General features: G+C 37.7%; 2 protein-coding genes and 1 pseudogene across 2 annotated transcripts; 2 read left to right on the top strand and 1 right to left on the bottom strand.

The window, feature by feature from the left end:
* Nucleotides 1-220: 220 nt before the first annotated feature.
* On the top strand, nucleotides 221-4,207 carry LOC126795687 (uncharacterized). The gene is made up of 2 exons (XM_050522472.1): nucleotides 221-351; nucleotides 1,372-4,207. Exon 2 carries the CDS (start codon nucleotides 1,480-1,482, stop codon nucleotides 4,096-4,098), a length of 2,619 nt encoding a protein of 872 aa, XP_050378429.1. The 5' UTR covers nucleotides 221-351; nucleotides 1,372-1,479; the 3' UTR covers nucleotides 4,099-4,207.
* A 1,854-nt stretch (nucleotides 4,208-6,061) lies between these two features.
* Nucleotides 6,062-6,199, bottom strand: LOC126805320 (uncharacterized; annotated as a pseudogene).
* Nucleotides 6,200-23,179: 16,980 nt separating this feature from the next.
* Nucleotides 23,180-24,673, top strand: LOC126792131 (zinc finger protein STOP1 homolog). Its single transcript, XM_050518620.1, has one exon. It carries the CDS (start codon nucleotides 23,499-23,501, stop codon nucleotides 24,477-24,479), a length of 981 nt encoding a protein of 326 aa, XP_050374577.1. The 5' UTR covers nucleotides 23,180-23,498; the 3' UTR covers nucleotides 24,480-24,673.

The following is a 24,673-nucleotide window of genomic DNA, read 5'->3' as shown; positions in this document are numbered from 1 at the left end:
TAGCTGATTATGATTTGGCCATGGTGACGAATCTAGTTCTTCATAATTCTATCTTTTCTAACTTGTGATGGGCACTGCAACAGTAAACATATGAATCGAATTAGCAATTTCTTGCCAGGGCCGGCCCTGAGGGGGGGCAGCCAGTGCTACCGCACTGGGCCTGGGCCTAAAATTCTAAAAAAAATTTATTTGTTTGTTTATTGATAATATGAAATTGTGTTGTACAGCCTGTACTGCTATGTTTCTGTGGTCTCACTGCTCTGGAGCTTTTTCTTTGCCTTCGATCTCCTCTGAGTCCTCTCCAAGGTGTTTATCATTATCAAGTCCAGGTGGATTCAACTTTACTCCAAAGTAAATCTCATCTCATGTTTGTTTTCCCCTTTGTTTCTTCTTGTTTTTATTCTTTGGATCTCGTCATGTTTTTTGAAATTATTGCTTGTGTGAGTTGTGTCTCTATCTAGTTTCTATCTACTGCCCTGTTAGAATAGATTTGGAGAGGGAACCTTGTCTTTATATCTTTGTAATATGTGGAAAGGGTTTCGTTTTCATTAGGTTGGGGGGATCGATTACTTTGTTCAGTTACTGTGTCTGTGTGAACTTTGATGCAGGGAGTTTGATTCATTAGTTGATAGAGAAGGCTTGAGGTTTCAGTTTCTTTGTGAGTAGTGGAGCTAGCTGTAGTCACTTTTCTTACTTTGTCATCATGATTGCTTAGTGTTTTGTTAGGTTATAATCAAGTTCTGAAATATGTATAATTGGATGGCACCCAATAGAAAAATATGTGATCTGCACCTCAGTGGGTAGGCATTACATCAAGCTAAGATATGTTTATTTATACATTGTAAATCATTTAGTTAAGTATCAACAAGCTTATCCTTTGATTGAGACTTGTTTCAGTGACCATTTGCATGTTTGGAAAGCTTATACGTTCAACAAGATATATGCTTAGTTTCATGTAAATCAATCGGTCAAGTGTGAGTCCTAAAGCATAAGACTGCATTCTGCAAATCAGCTTTTCTGAGTTTTGAACCCAGCAGCATTTTAACTGAAAATGACACATTTCGATGCACTATTTGAAGTTATTTTCTTCATGGAAGTTATAGCATATATCTGTTGGAGCTTTCAAGCATTTAAAAATAGATGATATAGTGCTACTGACGTACTAGCAATGTGGTCTGTTTGGAATCATAGAAACTGGTGGAGTCATGTCAATATGCATGGGTCTATTCTACATGAGAAGGCAGAGAAGCCATTAATTTGTCTCTTTGTTTTGTTTGATTTCGATTTATAACTGGGATTATATTGTCTCTATTCTACCTCTTGGGTTGTGTTGTTACATAGTGTAATTTGGTTCGGCGTTGTTATTTGCAGCGAAATTCTGATGTATTGAAGGCGGTGATGTAATTTGATCAGTTGTGCAATATTCACCATCCAGGTTCTATCGTTCTATTATTGTATTACAATTTTTAGTTTAAGGCAATGTTTCATAAAAAACAAGCATCTGGTGGTTCTAAAAAAAAACGAAAGAAACTAGAAGAAGAAACAATAATAAAACCTCAAAGAGGTTCTATTCAAAAACTTTGGAATAAGAAAAGAAACATTTCTTCTGGAAACCAAAGTGAAAATGTAGTGAATCAAAGAGCACAAGATATTGAAGAAACCACAAATGTGCCTGAAACTGAAAATCTGGTAAATGAAGAAACGACAAATGTGCCTGAAAATGAAAATGAAATAAATGAAGAAACGACAAATGTGCCTGAAAATGAAAATGAAATAAATGAAGAAACACCAAATGTGCTTGAAAATGACACTGTTGAAAATAATGAAGAAGCTAATCATGTGTCTGAACATTCAAATGCTTCATTATCTGTGAATATATATGATCCTAGAGTGTGGGATAGTCTAGATGAAAAAATGAGAGACTTGCTTGTAGAAAAAGGTCATGTTAGAGAAGCCAATATTAATTTTCCAAAGGATAAGCACAATAGGGGGTTCTCCACATACTATTATGATCGAAAATTAAGAAATGGACAACTCTCTGATAGAAAATGGCTGGTTTACTCAAAAGAATTAAATAAAGTGTTTTGCTTTTGTTGTAAAGTGGTAAGACAAGCCCGTTCTAAAAGTCATTTAGCAGATGTTGGGGTTGATGATTGGGGACACCTAGGTGAAAAACTTAAGCAACATGAAGAGACTGCTGAACATTATGCCAACCTTAGAGCCTGGGCTGAACTTCGAGTAAGATTGAGAACAAATCAAACTATTGATAAAGAATTGCAAGAGCAAATAAAAAAAGATACTGAACATTGGCAGCAAGTTATGATCAGGATAATTGCTGTTGTTAAATGTCTTGCAATGCATAATTTGGCATTTCGTGGAACAAATGAAAAAATCTATGAAGATTCAAATGGAAATTTCTTGGGCTTTCTTGAATCAATAGCTGAGTTTGATCCAATAATGAAGCATCATTTTCGACTCATTCAAGATAAAGAAATTCATTATCATTATCTCAGTCATAAAATACAAAATGAAATGATAGCTATGTTGGCATCATGTGTTAGGAGTGCAATAATAAAAAAAATTAAAGCAGCTAAATATTTTTCTGTGATTCTTGATTGCACTCCTGATGCTAGCCACAAAGAGCAAATGACTTTGATAATTAGATGTGTTGATGTTGAAAGTCGCCCGATAAAAATAGAAGAATATTTTCTGCAGTTTTTAAATGTGGAAAACACATCTGGCTTGGGTCTTTTTGGTGAATTACAAGCTGCTCTTAACTCTCTCGATTTGAATATTGATGATGTGAGGGGACAAGGGTATGATAATGGTTCTAATATGAGAGGGAAACATCAAGGTGTTCAGAAAATATTACTTGACATAAATCCTAGAGCTTTTTATATGCCTTGTGGTTGTCATTCTCTAAATTTGGTTCTTTCTGATATGGCAAACTCTTGTTTAAAAGGAAAATCTTTTTTTGGGGCATGCCAAGCCATATATAATGTGTTTGCTAATTCAACAAAGCGATGGGACATTTTGCTTGAATATGTGGATGACTTAACTTTGAAATCTTTGTGTGTGACACGATGGGAGAGTCGTATAGAAAGTGTGAAAGCAATTAAAAGTCAATTTCCAAAAATAAAAAATGCTTTGATCAAATTAGCTGAAGTTTCTGATGATTCTAAGATAAGTTGGGATGCTGAGAAATTAGTTTCAGGTGAATTTTCAAGTTTTGATTTTGTTCTGAGTTTGGTTATATGGTATGACATCTTGTTCAAAATCAACATGGTGAGCAAAAACTTGCAGTCTAAGGATATGCTTCTTGATGTAGCTATTGAAAGTTTGAAAGGGCTGGTTTCATTTTTTGAGAAATATAGGGAGAATGGGTTTAATTCTGCTATCACTGATGTGAAAGAAATTATTGATGAAATGGGAATTGAACCAGTTTTTCATGTACCGCGTAAGGCTACAAGAAAGAGACATTTTGATGAAAATCCTAATACAGAAAGAGAACAACAATCTGCTCAAGAAAATTTTAGAACAGACTACTTTCTTGTTTTGGTTGATATGGCAATTTCTCAATTGAAAACCAGATTTGAACAAATAGAACTTTTTGAATCTATGTTTGGCTTCTTATTTGATGCATCACGGTTGATTGTATTGGATGATGAAGGAATGAAAAATTGTTGTCTAAACCTTGAAAATGCTTTGAAACATGGTGAGGATTGTGATATTGATGCTAAGGTTTTACTTTCAGAATTGCAAATATTGCAAGATATGCTGCCAACTGAAGCATATGAAACTGGAAAGCCATGGAGTTCCATTGAAATTATGGAGTTCGCAAAAAAAATGGATTTCTTTCCAAATATTTTGGTTGCTTATCAACTTTTGTTGACTGTACCTATTACTGTGGCATCAGCGGAAAGAAGTTTTTCAAAACTAAAGTTGATAAAATCTTATTTGCGGACATCTATGGCTCAAGATAGGTTGAATGGACTGACACTATTGAGTATTGAGAAGAATATGCTGAAAGTTGTTGAAGTTGAACATATTGTTGATGACTTTGCTTCTAAAAATGCAAGAAGGAGTCATTTCAGATGAGATGTGGTTCATATCTAATTGTAGGTACAAGAGGTGCATGTTGGTACTTGTGCTCTGGGGTAATGGTTTTATGTCCCCCCCATTGTACCATGTTTTAACATATCAATAAAAAAATTTCAGGCGTGGGGATGAGCCTCCTAGCATTGCACTTGGCTAGGTTCCAAATCCCGAAAATTTTTTTTTGTTTTATTTTTATTTTTTTTTGTTCTGTAAGGGCCCATTTTTTTTCTTCGCACTGGGCCTCAAATCTCTCAGGGCCGGCCCTGTTTCTTGCTAGGAAATTTCTCGAGGGAAATGGGAAATATGGATGTGTCTTTTGGTGATTAGGTGGATTTGATTTGTGCCTACAACAACAAAAGCTATTGCCTTTGTCCATCATCTTGACCTTTGTTTATGTGCCACTGCTGTCTGCTTTCATCATTTTGATTATTCCTGCTAGCTTTTGGTTTTCTGTAATGCCATGACTTTGGTTATGTAATTGATTGATTCCAGCATATAACATGTGAAAAGTCTTGCAAAAGACTTTTGGTGGCGTGCTCACTTTCCAACCCAATTTACAATTTCTCTGCATAAAGGGCACCCATTTTGTGGAGTTGTCTCTCGAGCAATTGATCTATTCACAATAGATATATTGGGATCCTTGGAAGTAGATAAGTGATAAAAATTTATTTTGATTAGAATCATTAAAGGAAATCGTAGACTAATCTTACAACTGAATGTTGAAAGAGTATGTCAACGAGGGGACGAGCTTGCCACCAACTTCACCACCTTTATATCCAGTGTCTTCAATGATCTATCTTAAGACTAGCTCCATCATCACCTTTCTTTCTGCCTTCTTTCTTTGCGTAGTTTCTTCAATTCTCTCCACATTGGTCTTCCTGCACTGACAACTCTACCTTTTTCTCTTTTGAAGTTTTCTGTTTAGAAATACCTATACCCTTCTTGTCTGAACCATCACCGGCTTTGTTAGGGTCAAGCAAACACCTTTCTTTGGCCCCTATTTGTGAGCTTGCAGCATTAGTTATCTCATTTGTTACTGGAGCTATTTAATTTTGATGCGTTACTGGAGTTATTTCCTAGTTTTTCAGATCCAAGCTGTCTTTCACTGGCCTTATGCTTCCTGCCATTCAGGTGACCTTCAAATGTTTTCTCATTTGTTACAGTCATTTGACATAGAGCACAATTCCATTGTTGCTCAGGTAGCTCCTCGGGTATCTTCTTTTTCTTTCTCATAGTATATCGATGTAACTCATTAAGACCCTTTGATGGCATTAATTTCCGTTTCAGTCCAGAAAGGTCTGGGTTCAGATTTGCCAGAACGATCAACCTCCCCTTGTTGAGCTTCTCCTTCTCCTTGTTCGGCTTCGCAGAACTAGCCTTCAGGGTCAACTCCTTGTTGACCTCCCTTCTCCGGCTCAGGTTCCTGCAGCCGCAGCACCATAGCCAACGGTGAACTACTCCGAGAGCTAAACCCGAAGCGAGGGTCGAAAGACTTGGCCTGCATTGGGCCGAATGGGTCCTCAAACCCGAGCCCGTTGCCACCGTCTTCGTCGGCTTTGTTCAAGGTGACCTATCGCTCCAACATGAGCTCTCTCCTGACCTCGGCTTCGAGAAGCCGCCGCCGCACCGCAAGAATCTCCTCCATGATCCTGTGCTTCTCCATCTGGCGCTGCATGGCGTCGCGGGCGTTGGTCGGGTGAAGAATCGGGTCGTGGATCAAATATTTCGGAAAAAGAGCCGGATGCAAATGAAGGTTACCAAGCCGCTAAATCAAACTCAAGCAGAACACAATGAGCTCATTTCTTAACTTTTTTAGTCTGGGCAAAAGAATCTTTCTTTATCCATGACAATGAGGCCATCACCTTTGGTCGATCCTTTGCCATTGTCTATATTATGTACAAGTCACTCTCCTATCCAAAAGCATATCTTAGGAACATGAAAATCCCTTTTTTTTCTTTTTCTACGGTAGGGCGCCATGCTTTGCAATAGTGCAACACAAAGATAACACTTGTGAGCCCCAACAGTATGCTATTGTGATGGACTCACCCCTTCAAAAAATCAATTTAATATCGTGTGGACCATTGGTCCACATATCAGATATCACCCCTTCAAATCCATTTTCATCTTCTCGGGCAACTCTTTCACATGTGGCTTCTATGGTGTAGGCAAGGTTCTAAAACTCGCTACTCGGTAGTCGGTCGGCCGGCCGGTGAGTAGCGAGTAGAGGAGTACTCGACCGAGTACTCGGATTCTAATTTCTTGATTTTATTATTATTTTTAAAACATATAATCTAATATATAATGTCCAAAATAATAAAAATAGTCCATATATTACAATATTTAAGAGATAATAATGTCTAAAAAATAAAAACAACCATTAGTCCATTACAATAACATAAGTAATAAAAGCAAACCAAATTCAATTCTTGCAAACAATCCCAAACATATTTAACTATGCCTCAAATTCTTCTTCTCCATAACCATCGTGTACTCCCTCCGAATCCGACTCAAAATCAAAACTAAAGTCATCTATTTCCTCTTCATCATCGGATATAAATCATCCTCATCAAGTTCCCTAATTTCTTGGATTCTAGGACCTCTCCTAGGCTCTAAGCCACAATCCACTCATGATTCCTCTCCAACCCTTTCACTAGGAAGATCCGAAACAACCCTAAAATCTTGTTTTCTTTTTCTGACCGAGTTGACTGATTTGGACCCGAGTTGGACCGAGTTGGACCGAGTACTCGGCCGATTTTCTTCCCGCCGAGTAGAGGCACTGAGTAGGTCAAAATCGCCTCAGTAACCAGCCGAGTACCGAGTACTCGGCCGAGTTGACCGAGTTTTAGAACATTGGGTGTAGGCACAAATGCTTTCCGTCTTTCTTTCCAAATGCATTTTAAATTTTTTATTATTTTATTTTATTAGGAGTATCATGGTCTGATTTTGACCCTTTTTTTAAAAATATTTTTCGTAGGATTTTGACAATAATTTGAGAGTCGCGGTTGATCTAACCATTCTGGCGGATTTGAAGAACGTAAACGACCTGATCACTTGACTGCTCTCATTTCATAGACTTGACAACACTCAATAAAAGCGTTTTAGGCTTTACGCATCACATTCACCACGATGACTTTTAAGAGTTTGAAGAACGTAAAACGACCTAAACGCTTGAATGCTCTCAATTCATAGACTTGACAACACTCAATAAAAGCGTTTTAGGCTTTACGCATCACATTCACCACGATGACTTTTAAGAGTTTGAAGAACGTAAAACGACCTAAACGCTTGAATGCTCTCAATTCATAGACTTGACAATACTCAATAAAAGCGTTTTAGGCTTTACGCATCACATTCAGCATGGCGGCTTTAGGAGTTTCAAGGACAGGATGATCACTATCCTTGACGATGTTGAAGATGAGCAACATGATGGCACCACCTTAACTGTATATCATTCTCTCACTGGGCCATTCGCCTTTAAGCTCCATTCTATGGCAGCTCAACTCCCATCTCGTAGTGGACTTACGCAGTGAATCGCCAAGTAGTCAGCTTCCAATAGCCCAAGTCAGGCAACGAGGAGCTAAGTTCAGACGTTTTGATGCTGAAGTCTGTACATCGTGACAAAGATGCTCCTACGGTGTCATTCAAGCTTCTCAACGACTCTATATCCAACAACTCTATGCGATGAGGTGCGTTTCAAACTACCGGTAACTTTACCTATACATAGTGCTACTGCGAGTGGGTAGAAGATGTATTAAGCCGAAACAAAGACCACATCAAGAAGATGGGCCTCTCTCGAGCAGCGTTTGTGTCATTATTAAACTATGATCGTGTTGCTCCCATTGTGTGAGCTTTTTGTGAATATTGGTGCCCTGCTACAAACACTCTGCACACATCGCAAGGGGATATGTTTATATCTCTTTTGGATCTTAAACATATTGGAGGCTTGCCTATCCTTGGAAAGTATTATAACGTAGTTGTTCCACCCATTGATGAGTTTTCTGCAAAGAGTAAAGAATGGGAGCCTCTCATCCCCAGAAGTTGTCGTTATTTGTTTCTTGCTTACCATAGATTGTGCAAGAGATAGTGTAGCAATGTGATGATAACTACATGGATACGATATTGGTATAAAGGCTATATGAGATACAAGAGACCTCCCACCAAGAGTACACGAAACAAGAGGCACGCGCCCGCTAGTACTCACAATCCATATGGCCCCATTCCGAGGATTCGCTAGCGAACTCCGGAAGACGTTTCACCATTCGAGGATTTAGGCGTAGAAGAAGCAAACATGGAATCTGTTTACCTCTCTACCTTTTATGCGTGTTGACTTAGTTTATTTGTATTCCCAAAGAATGATGCAGGTTTTATTCGTCCGAGAGTTTTTAAGATCGCTCACAGAATGTCCCGAGGTTAAAACTACTGTCTCGCGGTTCCCGTATTGGCGAATATATATCAAGGTTTGAATGCCATATCTATCTCTAATGATCCAGAAAGCTGTCCAACTGCGCTTCATTTTCATTACTTGTATGGGTGGTTGGGCGAATATTTCGGCACTCATTTCTTCTCTCGACATCCCAAAAGCTTCAGACCCTTGAAGGTCCATATTTCAGGGGAATTTTCGGTGAGACATTTCGAGGATAGGTAGGCCCGTGCCTTGTTCAATGCTTGGGATGATGTGTAGATGGAACGATTTGCCGAAGTCTCAAGTGTGCGCAAACTGATCGTTGACACCCACAGAGCCTCTTCTTCGGATTCTGATAATCTCATTAGTCTTCGCTCCGGATTTGTGTTCTTACATCAAGATAGTTAGCGAGTAGTCGAACCCTATAACCCTCAACGATTCAGCCGACAATTCGAATATGTTCAGCGAGTTCCCAGAGGTTCTCAAGGAGATCGTCGACCCGTAACTTTGGCTCGAACATACTTGTGTTAGGATAATTTGACGAAGCTTGGCACAAAGGGTGAGGCAATCCTATCTATGAAAAGCGACATCACAAAGTTTATGGTTACCAGGACTACATCCAATGGTGGCTCAAAGTTCATCACCATGCGTCGAAGAAGCCTATGAAAATAACCATTGTGAATTTGCCACAACAAGAGCCTCCAAAAGCTAAAGGAGACGACCATGCGACAACTCCTCTTCAAATTTTGGTTTCCGCCGAAGCTTTGCCCCCGATTGATAACTATCAGGTTCCACCTCCTCCAGTTTTGGAAGGCATCATCCCTCGTTATATTTTCGCCCCAAGTCGAAAGAGAAGGTTGTTGCATCCAGAAGGCGTAGCGGAAGCAGCAGTAATACCCATAGTGACGTGCACTTCAAATGTTAAAAGAGGGATGATGCTGATCTCAGTTCTATTTACTACAATCCCAATGCCAATTTTGATCTTGATGGCAATTTTCTTGGGGATGTTCCTGGTCTTTCAAAACTCGTGCCCGCGCACTTGAGATATTCACCTAAATTCTTTGTTGTATTTATTTATTTTGCTTTTGTACTTGTCCTGTTTTGTTATGTTGAATGTATCATATCCAACAGTTCATTTATTGCCGACTCGATCCAATTTTGTTCCTCCCAGCTTGAAGATATTGGTTATTTCGATGAAGTCTGCTTAGGTGATGGCGTTCAATTTCCTTTTGAGGAGTGCGCAGCTAACACTCTCTCATAAAATGAAGTATGTCGAAAGGAGAGTGAACCATAGCCAGTTGATCTGAGAGGAACATCCGAATATATTTATATATTATTTTCCCGTATTTCTTCAATAATCTATGCTCATTTTTCACCATCGTATATGCAGATTCGTCCATGGTGACTGAAAGTACAAAGCCTTCAGAAAGAACAATATTTTCTGAAGCTTCTGTGTGTGATATTGAGATAGTGGATACAAGTCAATGGCTCCGCGATATCCGCATGCGAGCAGCTGCGGAAGTTTGTGCAAAGATAGAAGGCTTGATAGTGACGTATTCTCTGAAGATGATTATTGCTGGGAAGAATGAGCTTGATATATTGACGAATGAACTTAGCAAATATGAAGTCGACCCATTAACAATAAAAAACAAATTGGAGGAGTTAAGGACAAGCGCTACCCTTTATGACTCGGCAGGAGTTGCATGCACTCACAAATGCACCATGGGCACAAGTGCCCAAAAATTGGCAGAGACATTATCTGAAATCACGACAGCCTAAGAAATTCCACCAAATACTTTTGATCAGGGTCAGTCTACGCTTGAGTCCCTTGAGAACTTGAAGAAAGAACAACAAAAGCTAGAGCAGACGTTTGACTCTCTTGATGCAGACATTTTTCTTCACGATGCAAGACTTGTTGATCTAGAATAGAATAAGTACATATAGCTGGCTGTAACAGTAACCCAACCCGATTTTCATCATCGCCTAGAAAATGTTTAGTACATATAAATAGTGATATATGGATCAATGTGTACCGTCACATTACTCATTTGATCAGGGTTTTGAAGCTGAGGTGAACTCCTCCAATGATGATATCTTTTAAAGTTTGCAAGAATTATGTATGTATCACTTGAGTGTCCAAATGTCCTTTCTAGATTAAAGTGGTTCTGTTGATGGAATCATATATGATGTCATCAACTAGATCTAGTTTCATTGTAAATTATAATATGTTTCATCACTGCTTATTTGCTTTCGCCAACTGATTAGGGAATAAAATGTTGGCGAGAACGAAAATATCGAAGATCTGAAAATTGGAAATTTTGATGAAAATTTTGGGAAAATTTAGATTTTAAAAAATAATTAAGTAAATTGATGGGAATTTTTTAGAATTTATATAAAAACATGGAAATTTTGAATGAAACTTTTGAGAAATGTTTATTTGATCAATTATCTACTATATGTCATAAGAAATTATTATATAACTATTAATTTTTAGTGAGTTATAATAATTTGAGGTGAAATAATCGTCGAGTATTATTAAAAATATACTTAATATATATATATATTTACCTAAAAGGAGACTAGCTCATTAAGCCTTATTTATATATGATACATTAAATATGAAATTACATGAGTGATTTAGAACCACATAAATGATATATGAGGTACAAAATTTTCATTATCTTCATCATGTTTTGAGGTGAAATAATCGTCGAGTATTATTAAAAATATACTTAATATATATATATATATATTTACCTAAAAGGAGACTAGCTCATTAAGCCTTATTTATATATGATACATTAAATATGAAATTACATGAGTGATTTAGAACCACATAAATGATATATGAGGTACAAAATTTTCATTATCTTCATCATGTTTTGAGTAAAATCCTGAGTATATTGTGAAGAATAGTCATTAAATGATACATTCCCTTTTTTATTTTGCATATATTGACTTATATGTCAACCATAGGGGTCGTTGGTGATTAACTATAGGTTGTGGTATTGGTAGTTCCTGTTTGGATCATGCATTTTTCAATTTTGACCATAACCATAGCTTTAGAAAGATTGTGCATCAGATTGTGTCTATATATTTTCACTTGATTGCATCTTATTAGAGAATAAATATGGTGGATAAGGCATGTTGAGTTTTCCCATAAGGGTAAGGTCCATCATTGCTTCCTCCTAGACCAAAGAGGTTTGATTCCCCTCAACAATTAGTTTGGTTTATTTCAATTTTAGGTGAATATTGAGACATGAAATGCAATATATAATAAAAAGAGTCATATATAACAATAAGTTGATATAGTAGAGTTGACTATAACTTTGTGCTTGTAAAATGATGGATCAGAGCTTCGATTCCCTTTAACTAATGATTTTTTAATTTGAAGTTGGCCTGATATGTGGCGATATTATGAAAATATCGGGAAATTTTGAAAAATTCCGGATATATCGGGAAATTTCAAAAAAATTCTATCGAAAAATGCTTGGTATGTAACAGATATATCTATATGCCGAAAAATGAAAACTTTCACAAAAAATATCGAAGAAATTATAGATATTTTAGTCCTTATATTTAACAGGGAAACAGGAACCACCACGTAGGAAACTGCTGAAGGTGGACTTTAAAGGTAGGGCTCGTCAACGGGCCTTAATAAATTTAAATAAGTGGCGGGCCGGGCCGGGCCGGGTATTTTTAAAAATACGAAGATCCAAGCCCGCCCACCTAAGGCGGGCCTTGCGGGCTTTTGCGGGCCGGGCCTTGCGGGCTTTTACGGGCCGGGCCTTACGGGCTTGTATTAGAAAAATAATATAATACTCTAATTTAAGGGTTTGAAACAATAAAAGAATTGTTAGAAAACATTCTAAAACAAAAGTCACAAATAAATTCTGGTTTCGAAATATTATCGATCGACACCAATAGATGTGATTGATATATATATTTAGGGACCGTGTAAAAATTTCATCCAATTCGGACCTCGTTTAACCGTCGAAATTTTCGGTCAACAAAAACAAGTGGCGTTTTCACATAATAAAATCTCATTGACCGGGGCTTTGTCAAATAGATTTCTTCAGTTCGACCACGCACGATAGGTAACAAAAATTAGGTGATTTTAAATATGTAAACAAATTTCCACATTCACATCTTGGTAATTGGTCCTCCCTTAGGGCATATTAGTGTTGTTTTTGGTTTACCGGAAATTCCGACGGTTAAACGAGGTCCGAATTGCATGAAATTTTAAAATGATCATTAAATATATATATTGATCACATCGGATGGTGTCGATCGATTCCGAGAAGTTTCCTTCATATAGTCGCTTCATAATGTGATAGTTTTATTATAAACCTAATATAAGGTTATAATACATTAGTGGACACTTCGGCGATCGACAACTCAAATTCAAAATATGGTCGATCGACACCAGTAGATGTGATCGGTATATATATTTAGGGAACCCGTAAAAATTTCGTCCGTTTTGGACATGGTTTGACCGTTCGTACCAACGGTCAACTAAAAAAGAGGCGTTTTGACATATTTAAACCTCATTGACCGGGGCTTTGCCAAATAGATTTCTTCAGTTCGACCGCGCACGATATGTAATAAAAATTAGGTGATTTCAAATATGTAAACAAATTTATACATTCGCATCTTGGTAATTGGTCCCCCCTTAGGGCATGTTAGTGTTGTTTTTTGTTTACCGGAAATTTTGACGGTTAAACGAGGTCCGAATTGCATGAAATTTTAAAATGATCATTAAATATATATATTGATCACATCGGATGGTGTCGATCGATTCCGAGAAGTTTCCTTCATATAGTCGCTTCATAATGTGATAGTTTTATTATAAACCTAATATAAGGTTATAATACATTAGTGGACACTTCGGCGATCGACAACTCAAATTCAAAATATGGTCGATCGACACCAGTAGATGTGATCGGTATATATATTTAGGGAACCCGTAAAAATTTCGTCCGTTTTGGACATGGTTTGACCGTTCGTACCAACGGTCAACTAAAAAAGAGGCGTTTTGACATATTTAAACCTCATTGACCGGGGCTTTGCCAAATAGATTTCTTCAGTTCGACCGCGCACGATATGTAATAAAAATTAGGTGATTTCAAATATGTAAACAAATTTATACATTCGCATCTTGGTAATTGGTCCCCCCTTAGGGCATGTTAGTGTTGTTTTTTGTTTACCGGAAATTTTGACGGTTAAACGAGGTCCGAATTGCATGAAATTTTAAAATGATCATTAAATATATATATTGATCACATCGGATGGTGTTGATCGATTCCGAGAAGTTTCCTTCATATAGTCGCTTCATAATGTGATAGTTTTATTATAAACCTAATATAAGGTTATAATACATTAGTGGACACTTCGGCGATCGACAACTCAAATTCAAAATATGGTCGATCGACACCAGTAGATGTGATCGGTATATATATTTAGGGAACCCGTAAAAATTTCGTCCGTTTTGGACATGGTTTGACCGTTCGTACCAACGGTCAACTAAAAAAGAGGCGTTTTGACATATTTAAACCTCATTGACCGGGGCTTTGCCAAATAGATTTCTTCAGTTCGACCGCGCACGATAGGTAATAAAAATTAGGTGATTTCAAATATGTAAACAAATTTATATATTCACATCTTGGTAATTGGTCTCCCCTTAGGGCATATTAGTGTTGTTTTTTGTTTACCGGAAATTTTGACGGTTAAACGAGGTCCGAATTGCATGAAATTTTAAAATGATCATTAAATATATATATTGATCACATCGGATGGTGTTGATCGATTCCGAGAAGTTTCCTTCATATAGTCGCTTCATAATGTGATAGTTTTATTATAAACCTAATATAAGGTTATAATACATTAGTGGACACTTCGGCGATCGACAACTCAAATTCAAAATATGGTCGATCGACACCAGTAGATGTGATCGGTATATATATTTAGGGACCCCGTAAAAATTTCATCCGTTTTGGACATGGTTTGACCGTTCGTATCAACGGTCAACTAAAAAAGAGGCGTTTTGACATATTTAAACCTCATTGACTGAGGCTTTGCCAAATAGATTTATTCAGTTCGACCGCGCACGATAGGTAACAAAAATTAGGTGATTTCATATATGCAAACGGCTTTCAGCATTCACATATTTGTAATAAGTCCTCCCTTAGGGCATAATAGTGGTGTTTTCGATTTACCAAAAATTCCGACGGTCAAACGAAGTCCGAATTGGATGAAATTTTTACAGGGTCACTAAATATATATACCAATCACATCGGCTGGTGTTGATCGATCCCGACAAGTTTCTTTCATAGAGTTGCTTCATAATGCGTTAGTTTTAATATAAACCTAATATAAAGGGTATGATACATTAGTTGACGCTTCGACGATCAATAACTCTAGTTCGAAATAAGGTCGATCGACACCAGTAGATGTGATCGGTATATATATTTAGGGAACCCGTAAAAATTTCGTCCGTTTTGGATATTATTTGACCGTCCGTACCTACGGTTAACAAAGAAAAAGGCGTTTTGACATATTAAAATCTTCTTTGACCGGGGCTTTGCCAAATTGGTTTCCTTGGTGCGACCACACATAATCGGTGACAAAAATTAGGTGATTTCAGATATGCAAACGACTTTTTGTGTTCGCATTTTGGTAATGGGTCTTCTCTTATGACATATTAGTGTTGTTTTCGGTTTACCGGAAATTCCGACGGTCAAACGAGTTCCGAATTGGATGAAATTTTTACAGGGTCACTAAATATATATACTGATCATATCTACTGGTGTCGATCGATCCCAAGAAGTTTCTTTAATATAGTTGCTTCATAATGCAATAGTTTTATTTTAAACCTAATAAAATATGTATGTATAATATTTTATTATTTGGCGGGCTTTTACGGGCCGGGCCTTGCGGGCTTTTGGCGGGCCGGGTCTCACGGGCCTTGCGGGCTTTTGGCGGGCCGGGCCCACGGGCCGGGCCGGGTTTCACACCTCTAATTTAAGCCCGGCCCTCTACCCACGGAAGCGGGCTTTGGCGGGCTTTCTCGCGGACCGGGCCGGGTAAAAGCCCGTCGGGCTTGCGGGCCTCCGCGGGCTTTTCGGGTCCGCGGGCTAAATGATGAGGCCTAAGTGGAATTGACTTCAACAACGTCATCAACGTCTAGCTCAATCTTCCCTTGCTTGGCGAGATTCATTATTAAATCCTTGAGAACAAACCACTTCTCTATAGGGTGACTAACGAGACGATGATATTTGCAATACTTCGGATCGTTGACACGATGCATTTCTTCTGGACGCTTGCATTCCGGAATATCTATTATCTTGTTTTTGAGCATATCCTCTAACATGCCCGCCATATCAGAGTCTGGAAACGGGTACATCTTTTGCTTCATCTCCTTCAACGTGTGTTTACTCCTATCGTAGGTTCGAGGAGGTTCCACCTTATTGAACTCCTTCTTATCCCGCGTAGAGATATTAACTGGTGCAGTATTGATGACCATTGATTTTGGAAGGCTTCTTCACCACCTTGTCAAATCTGCTTCCGAAGACTTTGTCTTTTCGTTGGTTAACCAGGGACTCATTCTTTCCCTTATGACTTGCCAAGCTTAGCTCCATGTCATAGGCTCGAGTAGCCAACTCTTCAAAATAACGAGGCTTGATTCCTTGCAAGATGTATAGCAAATCAATGTGCATGCCTTGGATGCACATTTCAACAACCGACACCAATGATAGTCGATCCTTGCAATCAAGGCTAAGTAAGTGCAATCTATTGATGTAGTCGACCGCGGGTTCATCCTTCCATTGCTTCGTGCTAGTTAGCTCTATCATGCTCACCATCCGCCTTGTACTATAGAATCGATTGAGGAACTCGCGCTCCATCTGGTCCCAACTGTCAACATACTCTGGCTCGAGGTCTGTATACCACTGAAAAACATTTCCCTTTAACGAGCGAACAAACTGCTTGACGAGGTGATCGCCTTCTGTCCCGGCGTTACTGCAAGTCTCCACAAAGTGGGCAATGTGTTGCTTCAGATTCCCTTTACCTTCAAATTGTTGGAACTTTGGTGGCTGATACCCCAGGTGCATCCTTAAGCTGTCGATCCTTTTAGTGTAAGGTTTGGAGTAAGTGAGGGAGTCACGAGAAGGACCTCCATATTGAGCCCGAATTGAGTTAGTGATGATGTCCTGCAATTGCTGGAGTGAAAAGGAACCAAGCGAGTCGTCATTGTTCTTGGACGTTTCTCCCATTTCATTTACTTTGCTCCTGCCAAACGACTATTTAGTGAAATTCTCATCATTGCGATCTTCCAACTTGTTATAAAGCTCAGCGATTTGCACGTCTTTTTCTTCAACCGTTAGGGTGAGTTTTTCAACCATCTCCAATAGATTGCAGAGTTGCTCCTCGATTGTGGATGTCCCTGTCACCAAGACTTGCGCATTGTCCGAAGATGACTCATGCGCCATAGAATGAAAGTTACTGCCATCTTCTTTGGGACTTCCATGGTATGATGCCGTGCTCGATTCGTCATTAGAAAAAACGTCTTCCAAAATACGACCATCACCATGAACGGATAGAGGATATTGCTCTTTTGGCTCGTTCTCTTTTGACACTTGATTCTTCCCACTTTGAGAGGCATGCTCTATTGCTCACAAGCTCTCCAAGGTGATGACTAGTTGACGAGGCTTACTAGCAAGTGCCATAAATGTTGTGGGTTGAGCTCTAACCACGCTCCAGGTGACAAGGGCAATTGGTTCACTCATTAATTTGGAGAATGTTTGTTTGGATTTCTTGATCGACTTGGCCTCTCCGCTTAACCTCGTAGTTGTTGACTTGGATTTCGTTGATGGAACGGCTTGGTTGTTCTTAGAAGCCATCGCACAAACAAATTTGAAGATTTCTTCGGAGAAGGAGATAAGAGGCCAAAAAAGTCTCACTGGGCATGCCAATTTGTAGAACGAGAATTTGAAAACAAATAAGAATACAGATACGTGTACAAATAAAATGTAATTTATTGATAATCAAGCGTGAGGTTACAATCTTTGTGAACTCCTCTGATTCTATCTCCGTATGTAATTTGGCTCAAGGGTGACGTGCACTTGATTTTGAGAATTTTGAGTTTGGATTTAGATTTGATGAAGAATGAGCAATTTAATAGCTTAGTGATTCTTCGTGGACTTGAATTTGGATTTGGATTTAATGAAAAACGAGCGATTTGGTAGCTTGATGATTCTTCGTGGACTTGGGAGACTTCAGGATTTCTCGAGAGTGATCTCGCTCTCTCTTGTTTTGAAGTCAAAGTATGGGTCCTTCTCTTGAGCTCTAGTACCTCTTCTCTTAGTTAACTGATTTTCTCTATTCTTCGTAAGTCTCAATCTCTTCATGTTGGAAGAGGTATTTATAGTGTCAATGCTTATATTTTATAGAATATATTAATGACACTAAAATAATAATATTTCTTTAATTATATAATTAAATAAATATGTATTTTTTAATTAATTTAAAATTAGTTATTCTCATAACTAAATTAAACAGATTCAAATAATTTATTTAATTATAACTGTAAAAAATTTATTAATTTAATCAAATGTCTGATTACCATTTCGAATCGTCATTGACATTAAATTTCCGATTTAAGTCGGAATCACGTAGTTTCGATTACGATCATCCATTTATGTGCTGACGCGAGTTTTATTCGGATCCGCACTAACTTTGTTGACTTTTGGGCTACGTGTGCAATTTTGTCGGGTTCTTGGTCGATTTAATCATTTAATGAAGATGATTTTCTTCATTAAATTTCATGTGTCTACAAGTTTAAGTTATTATTAATTTTCCTTGAATCAAAAGGTTTTGAAATGTATGAGAAGTTATGAAGTGGGGGTCGTGGAGCGTGTGAGATTTGTAACCCAAAATTAGTTGAGGTTGTTTTTTGTTTTTTTTTTATTTCGAAATGTCAATGAGATATTATTTATGATATAATATGATAAATTTTAATTGTAAATTAGTGTTAAACCATAATTAGACAAAAAGATACTTGTTTGTGAGGTGTGAGGTGTGAGGTGGGCGACAGCTAGTAATGGGAGACAAATTTTGCTTTCATGCGACTTTGGCCGTGTTTGGTGTATCTGGACTTATTAAAAAAACGGGCTTATACTTAATTTTTAGAATAAATGTAGCTGTCTGTTTGGTAAACTGACTTTTATAAGTGGTTGTTTGTAGCAGAAGCCGTGACAATGCATTTGGTAAACTTAAACTGGCTTATGTTTTTAATTTGTCAAATGACCAATTTAGACATTTAAGATAATTTTGCATGAATTGTTTGGTAATAAAACCTAATGTACTGAAGTGTATTATTTCATATCATTTTTTCTTAATTTTCAAAACTTAAATGCTGGCATTTAAAAATAAATGTATATATATTCAACGAGTAGGTTCAAGTTGTTGCTAATGATTTTGTGTTTTGTGTATGAGTAAAAGAGAAAGAGTTAAAAAGTAAGGAATGAGCATGAGTTTTTAAACTAGTGAATAACTCCCCAATTGGCTCTGCATGATAATCTTGTTTATGTAAATATTTGAACCCTATAAAGTGTAAACAAACCAACATTTCCTCAAACACCCTAAAAGGGGTTAACCTTGTCGAAAGAAAGATTAAAAACATCTCAGTAGTAACTTTCAATTGATACAGATTATCTGAAAACTTATTTCATTAACAAATAAGAAGTTGTTTTATACACTTCAACAATTGCAGACTGTCTAGATCTCAATTTGCGGACGCTACAACTGGTAATACAATTACAAGGCAGATGAGAAAAGAAACAAAAAAGCTAAGAGAACCTACTAAGTGAAGCTAACTCAATACAAGCTAAAGATGTTGAAGGTAATTCACTGTCATTACAAAAGATGTTCAATGATTGTTCAAGAGTTTAATTTGCATCATCATGTGCTGAAGAATGTGCATATTTTCTTTCCTATTGCGCTTGACCAGGATGATCCTCATCATCATAATCGTCGCCACTGTCATCACCAGAACTACTACCACTCTCACCACTTGTGTTGTTGTCATGACTAGATTCTGTGGCATTCACTTCCACACTCAACTCTATCTCTTCAACAACTTCCTTTCATCAGTTTTGTCATGTGGTTATGGTGTTGCAAACTGTTAGTCTGAAGTAGATGATGCAGATACAATACCATTGTATAATAAACAAATCTTTTCATAATAATCGTAAACACATGAACATCAATTTCATAATACATATGCGTTCCTGAAGAGATATGTATCTATTTCTTGATCGGCAAGAATCTAAATCCTAGCATAAACTTGACATCCGAGTTATTGCTGCAACAATGAACATAAAACATTAGCGAGGAAATAGTCTTCTGAAGCACAACACAAATGCTCAGTAATGGGGCTGAACTAAATACTCAAACTTATATTGTGCTCAGGGACTTTGTGGCCTAAACCTCATCTTGTACTCACCCATAGAGACTCCAAGATTGACTCAAGGTTTAATCTGATAGGAGACTTAATTCTTATCATTTACTAGATGTTGTACATGTTCACAACTAATGAGACTTCTAATCCACCAAGAGATATACTTCTCGATGAATAACTAGCATTATGATTACTTCTATGTAATTCTGCCATTTATCTTAATATTAATTCAATTGTAATTACTAGAGTGTTTTAGATAATGTCAAAGTCCAACTTATTTCCAACAATCTCCCACTTGGACTAACATTATCTTTATTGAACAATTGAATTGTTTAACTGCAATAAATAACAACTGAAGTGTGCACGTGAATTACATAAAATCCAGCTCTCATCCATCTTGGTCAAGATACAGTATCTAATGCAGGATTTAGAACCAAGTATGGTTAAATAAGCAGCAAGTTGATTAGAAACCACTAAAAAAATCTACTATACTCACATAAGCTACAAATGATAATAGTGAAATAGGATGGCAAGTATATTTACATGTAAGGCCATCACTTCACTGTCCTCTGAATTACTTTGACAATACAAAGTCTTCTCACCAATATACTAAATTCCAGTGAACTTGGAATTGCTTGTCTGAAAACTATAGTATGCAAGCATAACAGTGGTAGCAAAAGGAAAATTGATCATAAATGTGATCACCATATAACTTAACTGAAGAAATGTACCACAAAATTATGTCTAAAACCATCTAGCTACCAATACAGCCAAACTGATTTTAGACCTTAATTCTTAACATTGTCTTAAAAGCTTAATGATAATAAACACAAGTAAAAAAAAAACAATCATATGGCATGACTTAATCTAGTAGGCAACAACCAATCTTACTGGCATACAATTCAACTTATGTTCTATGGAAGAATTAGCATTATTTGAATTGAAATTGCACCTAAGAAGGAATCAGTCAGCCGAGAAAATATACACGGGATATTCCAACAAGTAAAAACATATTGGATACATTTACTAAAGAGTAAACCTGATATCACAATTTTGCAAATACAAAGATAATCTAGGTTTTAAAATATCACATTTTTCAAAAGTCCTTCCCTATTAGGCAAATTAAAAAGTTTCACTAAATAGAAGACAAGTAGAATAATTACTCACATTGTTCCTTACTCTTTCCCATTTCACAAGTCAGGAAATAAGACTCCATAGAAAATGATAAAATAGTGAGAATAAGAACTACTAAGTGCAGATTTTAGAAGACTGGATCAATTTCAAGTTGAAAACAAATAAACTATTCATCTAAATCATAGTTATTCAATATAGGCATCATTCAATCATAAACTGAAAAATCGAATTTATAAAAATCTCTCTGAAAATTCAGTTCACAATATTTCAATCATACATGCAAAATAATATATAAAGTCATCATAATAAGTATTCAGTTAATCATTACAAAAACATTACTGAACATTATAATGCACCAACCAAGTTGAATACTTCTAAAGATGACAAATCCCCAGAATTGAGGTACAAGTTCTAGAATCAAAATCCATACCTTAACTGATATAAAGCATATGCATTCTTGCATACATCTTCCTTAGCATGGGATACCCTTTATCCATTTGTGCTCCTTAGCACACCCTCAATGTGTTTCCTGTAGGGTCACTCAAGTAAAGAGTTAAAAACAACTTGGCTAAAAAGAAGATAGATATAGCTTGTACACAACATAATTAGAGACCATACTATATTCTTATATTTGGTTTGATAACTGCACAAGAGAAACAGAATGATCATATACCTTTATGCATGTCTCTTATTAACCTGTACGTAATTAAAATCAGCATCATTGATTTTTGCTTCATTAAGATCCCCAGACTGCATGTCTTACAGTTTGTCAAATACCTATAATCTATATTTCTCTCAACTGAAAATCGCATACCTTGATACTTATGTAAATAGATTAGTCCCTTCCCAATTACACAAAGAAAAGAATATGCGATCAGAATGAATAATGGTGCATGTAGTGTTCGAAATATCGGATATATCGGCCGATATATCGCCGCTATTTCGAATCCGATATGATAAGGGCATATCGGTCAACGTAGAAATGATGGTCAATTGGCAAATATCGGTCAAACTTTGATATATATTTTTTCAATTTTTGTTTAATTTTTAATATTTATTTCCTCTTTTTTTTTTGAAAAACTTATTTTTTTTTTCATTTTTTCATATATATTTTTAATTTATATATATTTTAAATATATATGATGAATTTCAAGTCTAAATACTTATTTTTAAATACCTATTTTTATTATTAGATGTCGTTCGTGTACTTTAATTATCACAAAATCAAGTATTTATTTTCTTTAGTTTACTTAGTACCGTTTTTTTAGTTTATTTGGTACATATTGAAGTATAATTTTATAAATTTTATTTGAAAATAAGCAAATCCGATAAACCGATATATATCGATATATCCCCGATATATCGTTTTACCCCTCGACCGATACGATACCGATAAGCGATATTTAGACCATTGGGTGCATGTAAATATGATCAGGGTAATTCAAATGGGTACTCTTTGGAGCATCCATTAAAAACCATGGAACAACAAGGTACTCAATCATTTGACTTTCTAATTTGAATTGAAAATGATGACAGATGCAAAACTAATAAACAGAAGAGTATGAGATTGCAGAGTTGCAGACCAATCCCAGAAGAGCAATCATCAAAATTAAAAGTAATTTCGATGTTTACAGGCTCGATTACACGTTTTAAGAAAAATAATAACAGAAGCCAATGTAATTGTAACACAAAAGATAAATCGATCAAAACCCAGTAGTTGGATCAACATAATTACATCAAAGATCGAACATTTCCCAAGAACAAGAATCAAATCTTTAAACAAAACTTCATTACTCACCAGAAATCTTAAAGCTTGATTGAGACGTCGAGATCGAATCCTGATACATGAAGACAAAAGAAAGAGAGGCCAGAGGTTATGGAGATATGTGATGCTTCTACAATCGAGTGCAACTGACTCTCTTCAACTCTGATGAAAGAAGATACAGTTTCGATGTTGGGATTTATTGTGTAATTCCATCAAGTTTCTGAGAATACCGAATAAGATTTTAAAATTTTCATTTAATTTCGCTACATCGCGTGTTCGCTCAGCTTCTGATTATAAAAAGAGGTCTAGGGTGCTTCTCCGGTTATGGAGTTTACCGAACACTAAATAGACTAAATACACTAAATAGAGCTTTGCTTTGCTTCTTTCAAGTTTGAACACCCCCGTCCATCACCTCCAATTTGATTGGCCATCCCTTAAGCGGGATCCACCCTCCACAGTATCTGACGGCTTTTGACCCCTCTCTGTCCCATTCAAAGGGTCCCAGGTTATCCCACGTGTATTGTCCCCACCCTCACTCAGTCGTCAGTCCCCACCTTTTGTCCCTTCCCGTTTTATATCGTCAAGTCAACCAAAACCGAGACAGAGCCTACTCTGAGATCTCTCCATCTCTCTCTGATGATACGATGTCGTTTCCCGGCCAATTATTTTCCTTCCCAACTTTGCCGGATGATCTGGACCCGGATCTGAATGACCCGCTCCACAATCTCAACACGGTCCGAACCCGATTGGACTCCCTCCACCTCTTCCTCACCCAATCCATCACCAACAACGCCCCGCTAACCCACCACCAGACGGACCAAGTCTCCGCCGCCATCTCCTCCGCCGTCCACCAAATCATCTCCAGCGGCTCCGCCCTCCTCGCCTCCTCCCGCAACCCGCAACTTGACCCGACCCGGTCATTCAAGAAAGAAAAGGAGGTCAACGACGACGGAGATTCGGAGATCGTGGAGCTCGACGCGGTGGAGCTGCTGGTGGAGCACGTCCACTACTGCGAGGTCTGCGGCAAGGGGTTCAAGCGCGACGCCAATCTCCGAATGCACATGAGAGCTCACGGCAGCCAGTTCAAGACTCCCGAAGCCTTAGCCAAGCCGCAGAAGAGCTCCTCCTCCGCCGCCGCTGAGGTGGGTACCGGGAACCGGAACACGCGGTTCTCGTGCCCCTACGCGGGCTGCAACCGCAACCAGGCCCACGCGAGATTCCGGGCGTTGAAGTCGGTGATGTGCGTGAAGAACCACTTCAAGCGGAGCCACTGTCCGAAGACACACACGTGTAATCGTTGCAATAAGAAGAGCTTCGCGGTGGCGGCGGACCTGAGGAACCACGTCAGGCACTGCGGCGAGGAGGCCAGGTGGCGCTGCACGTGCGGCACGAGGTTCTCGAGGAAGAGCAAGCTGTTCGGGCACGTGGGGTTGTTCGAGGGACACATGCCGGCGGTGGTGGAGGACGAGAAGGGCGCCGGGAATTGTGGGGTGAGGGCTATGGAGGAGGATGAAACGACGGCGTTTAATGGGGAGGGTTCGAATTTGGTTGATGAGGACGAGTTGTTTAGTGGGTTGGGAATGATTGAAGGGTGTTGGTTTGAGGATTTGTTTGTGGATTTGTAACAGTGATGATGTTGATGATGATTAGGTACATGCTTGACTTTGGTCTTTAATATGTTGTTGTTTTTAGATTATAGAGCTCTGTATATGCAGTGTAATAATTTTTTTGATTAGAGATTTGGTAAAGCATGTTGAAGATTTAATCTTTTTGTTGTAATCTCTGCTGCAGTTGACAAAAATAAAAAAGGATTTGTTCT

This window comes from Argentina anserina, chromosome 1, assembly GCF_933775445.1.
Source record: "Argentina anserina chromosome 1, drPotAnse1.1, whole genome shotgun sequence".
Taxonomy (NCBI): Eukaryota; Viridiplantae; Streptophyta; class Magnoliopsida; order Rosales; family Rosaceae; genus Argentina; species Argentina anserina.
This window is presented reverse-complemented; position numbering and strand designations above follow the sequence as displayed.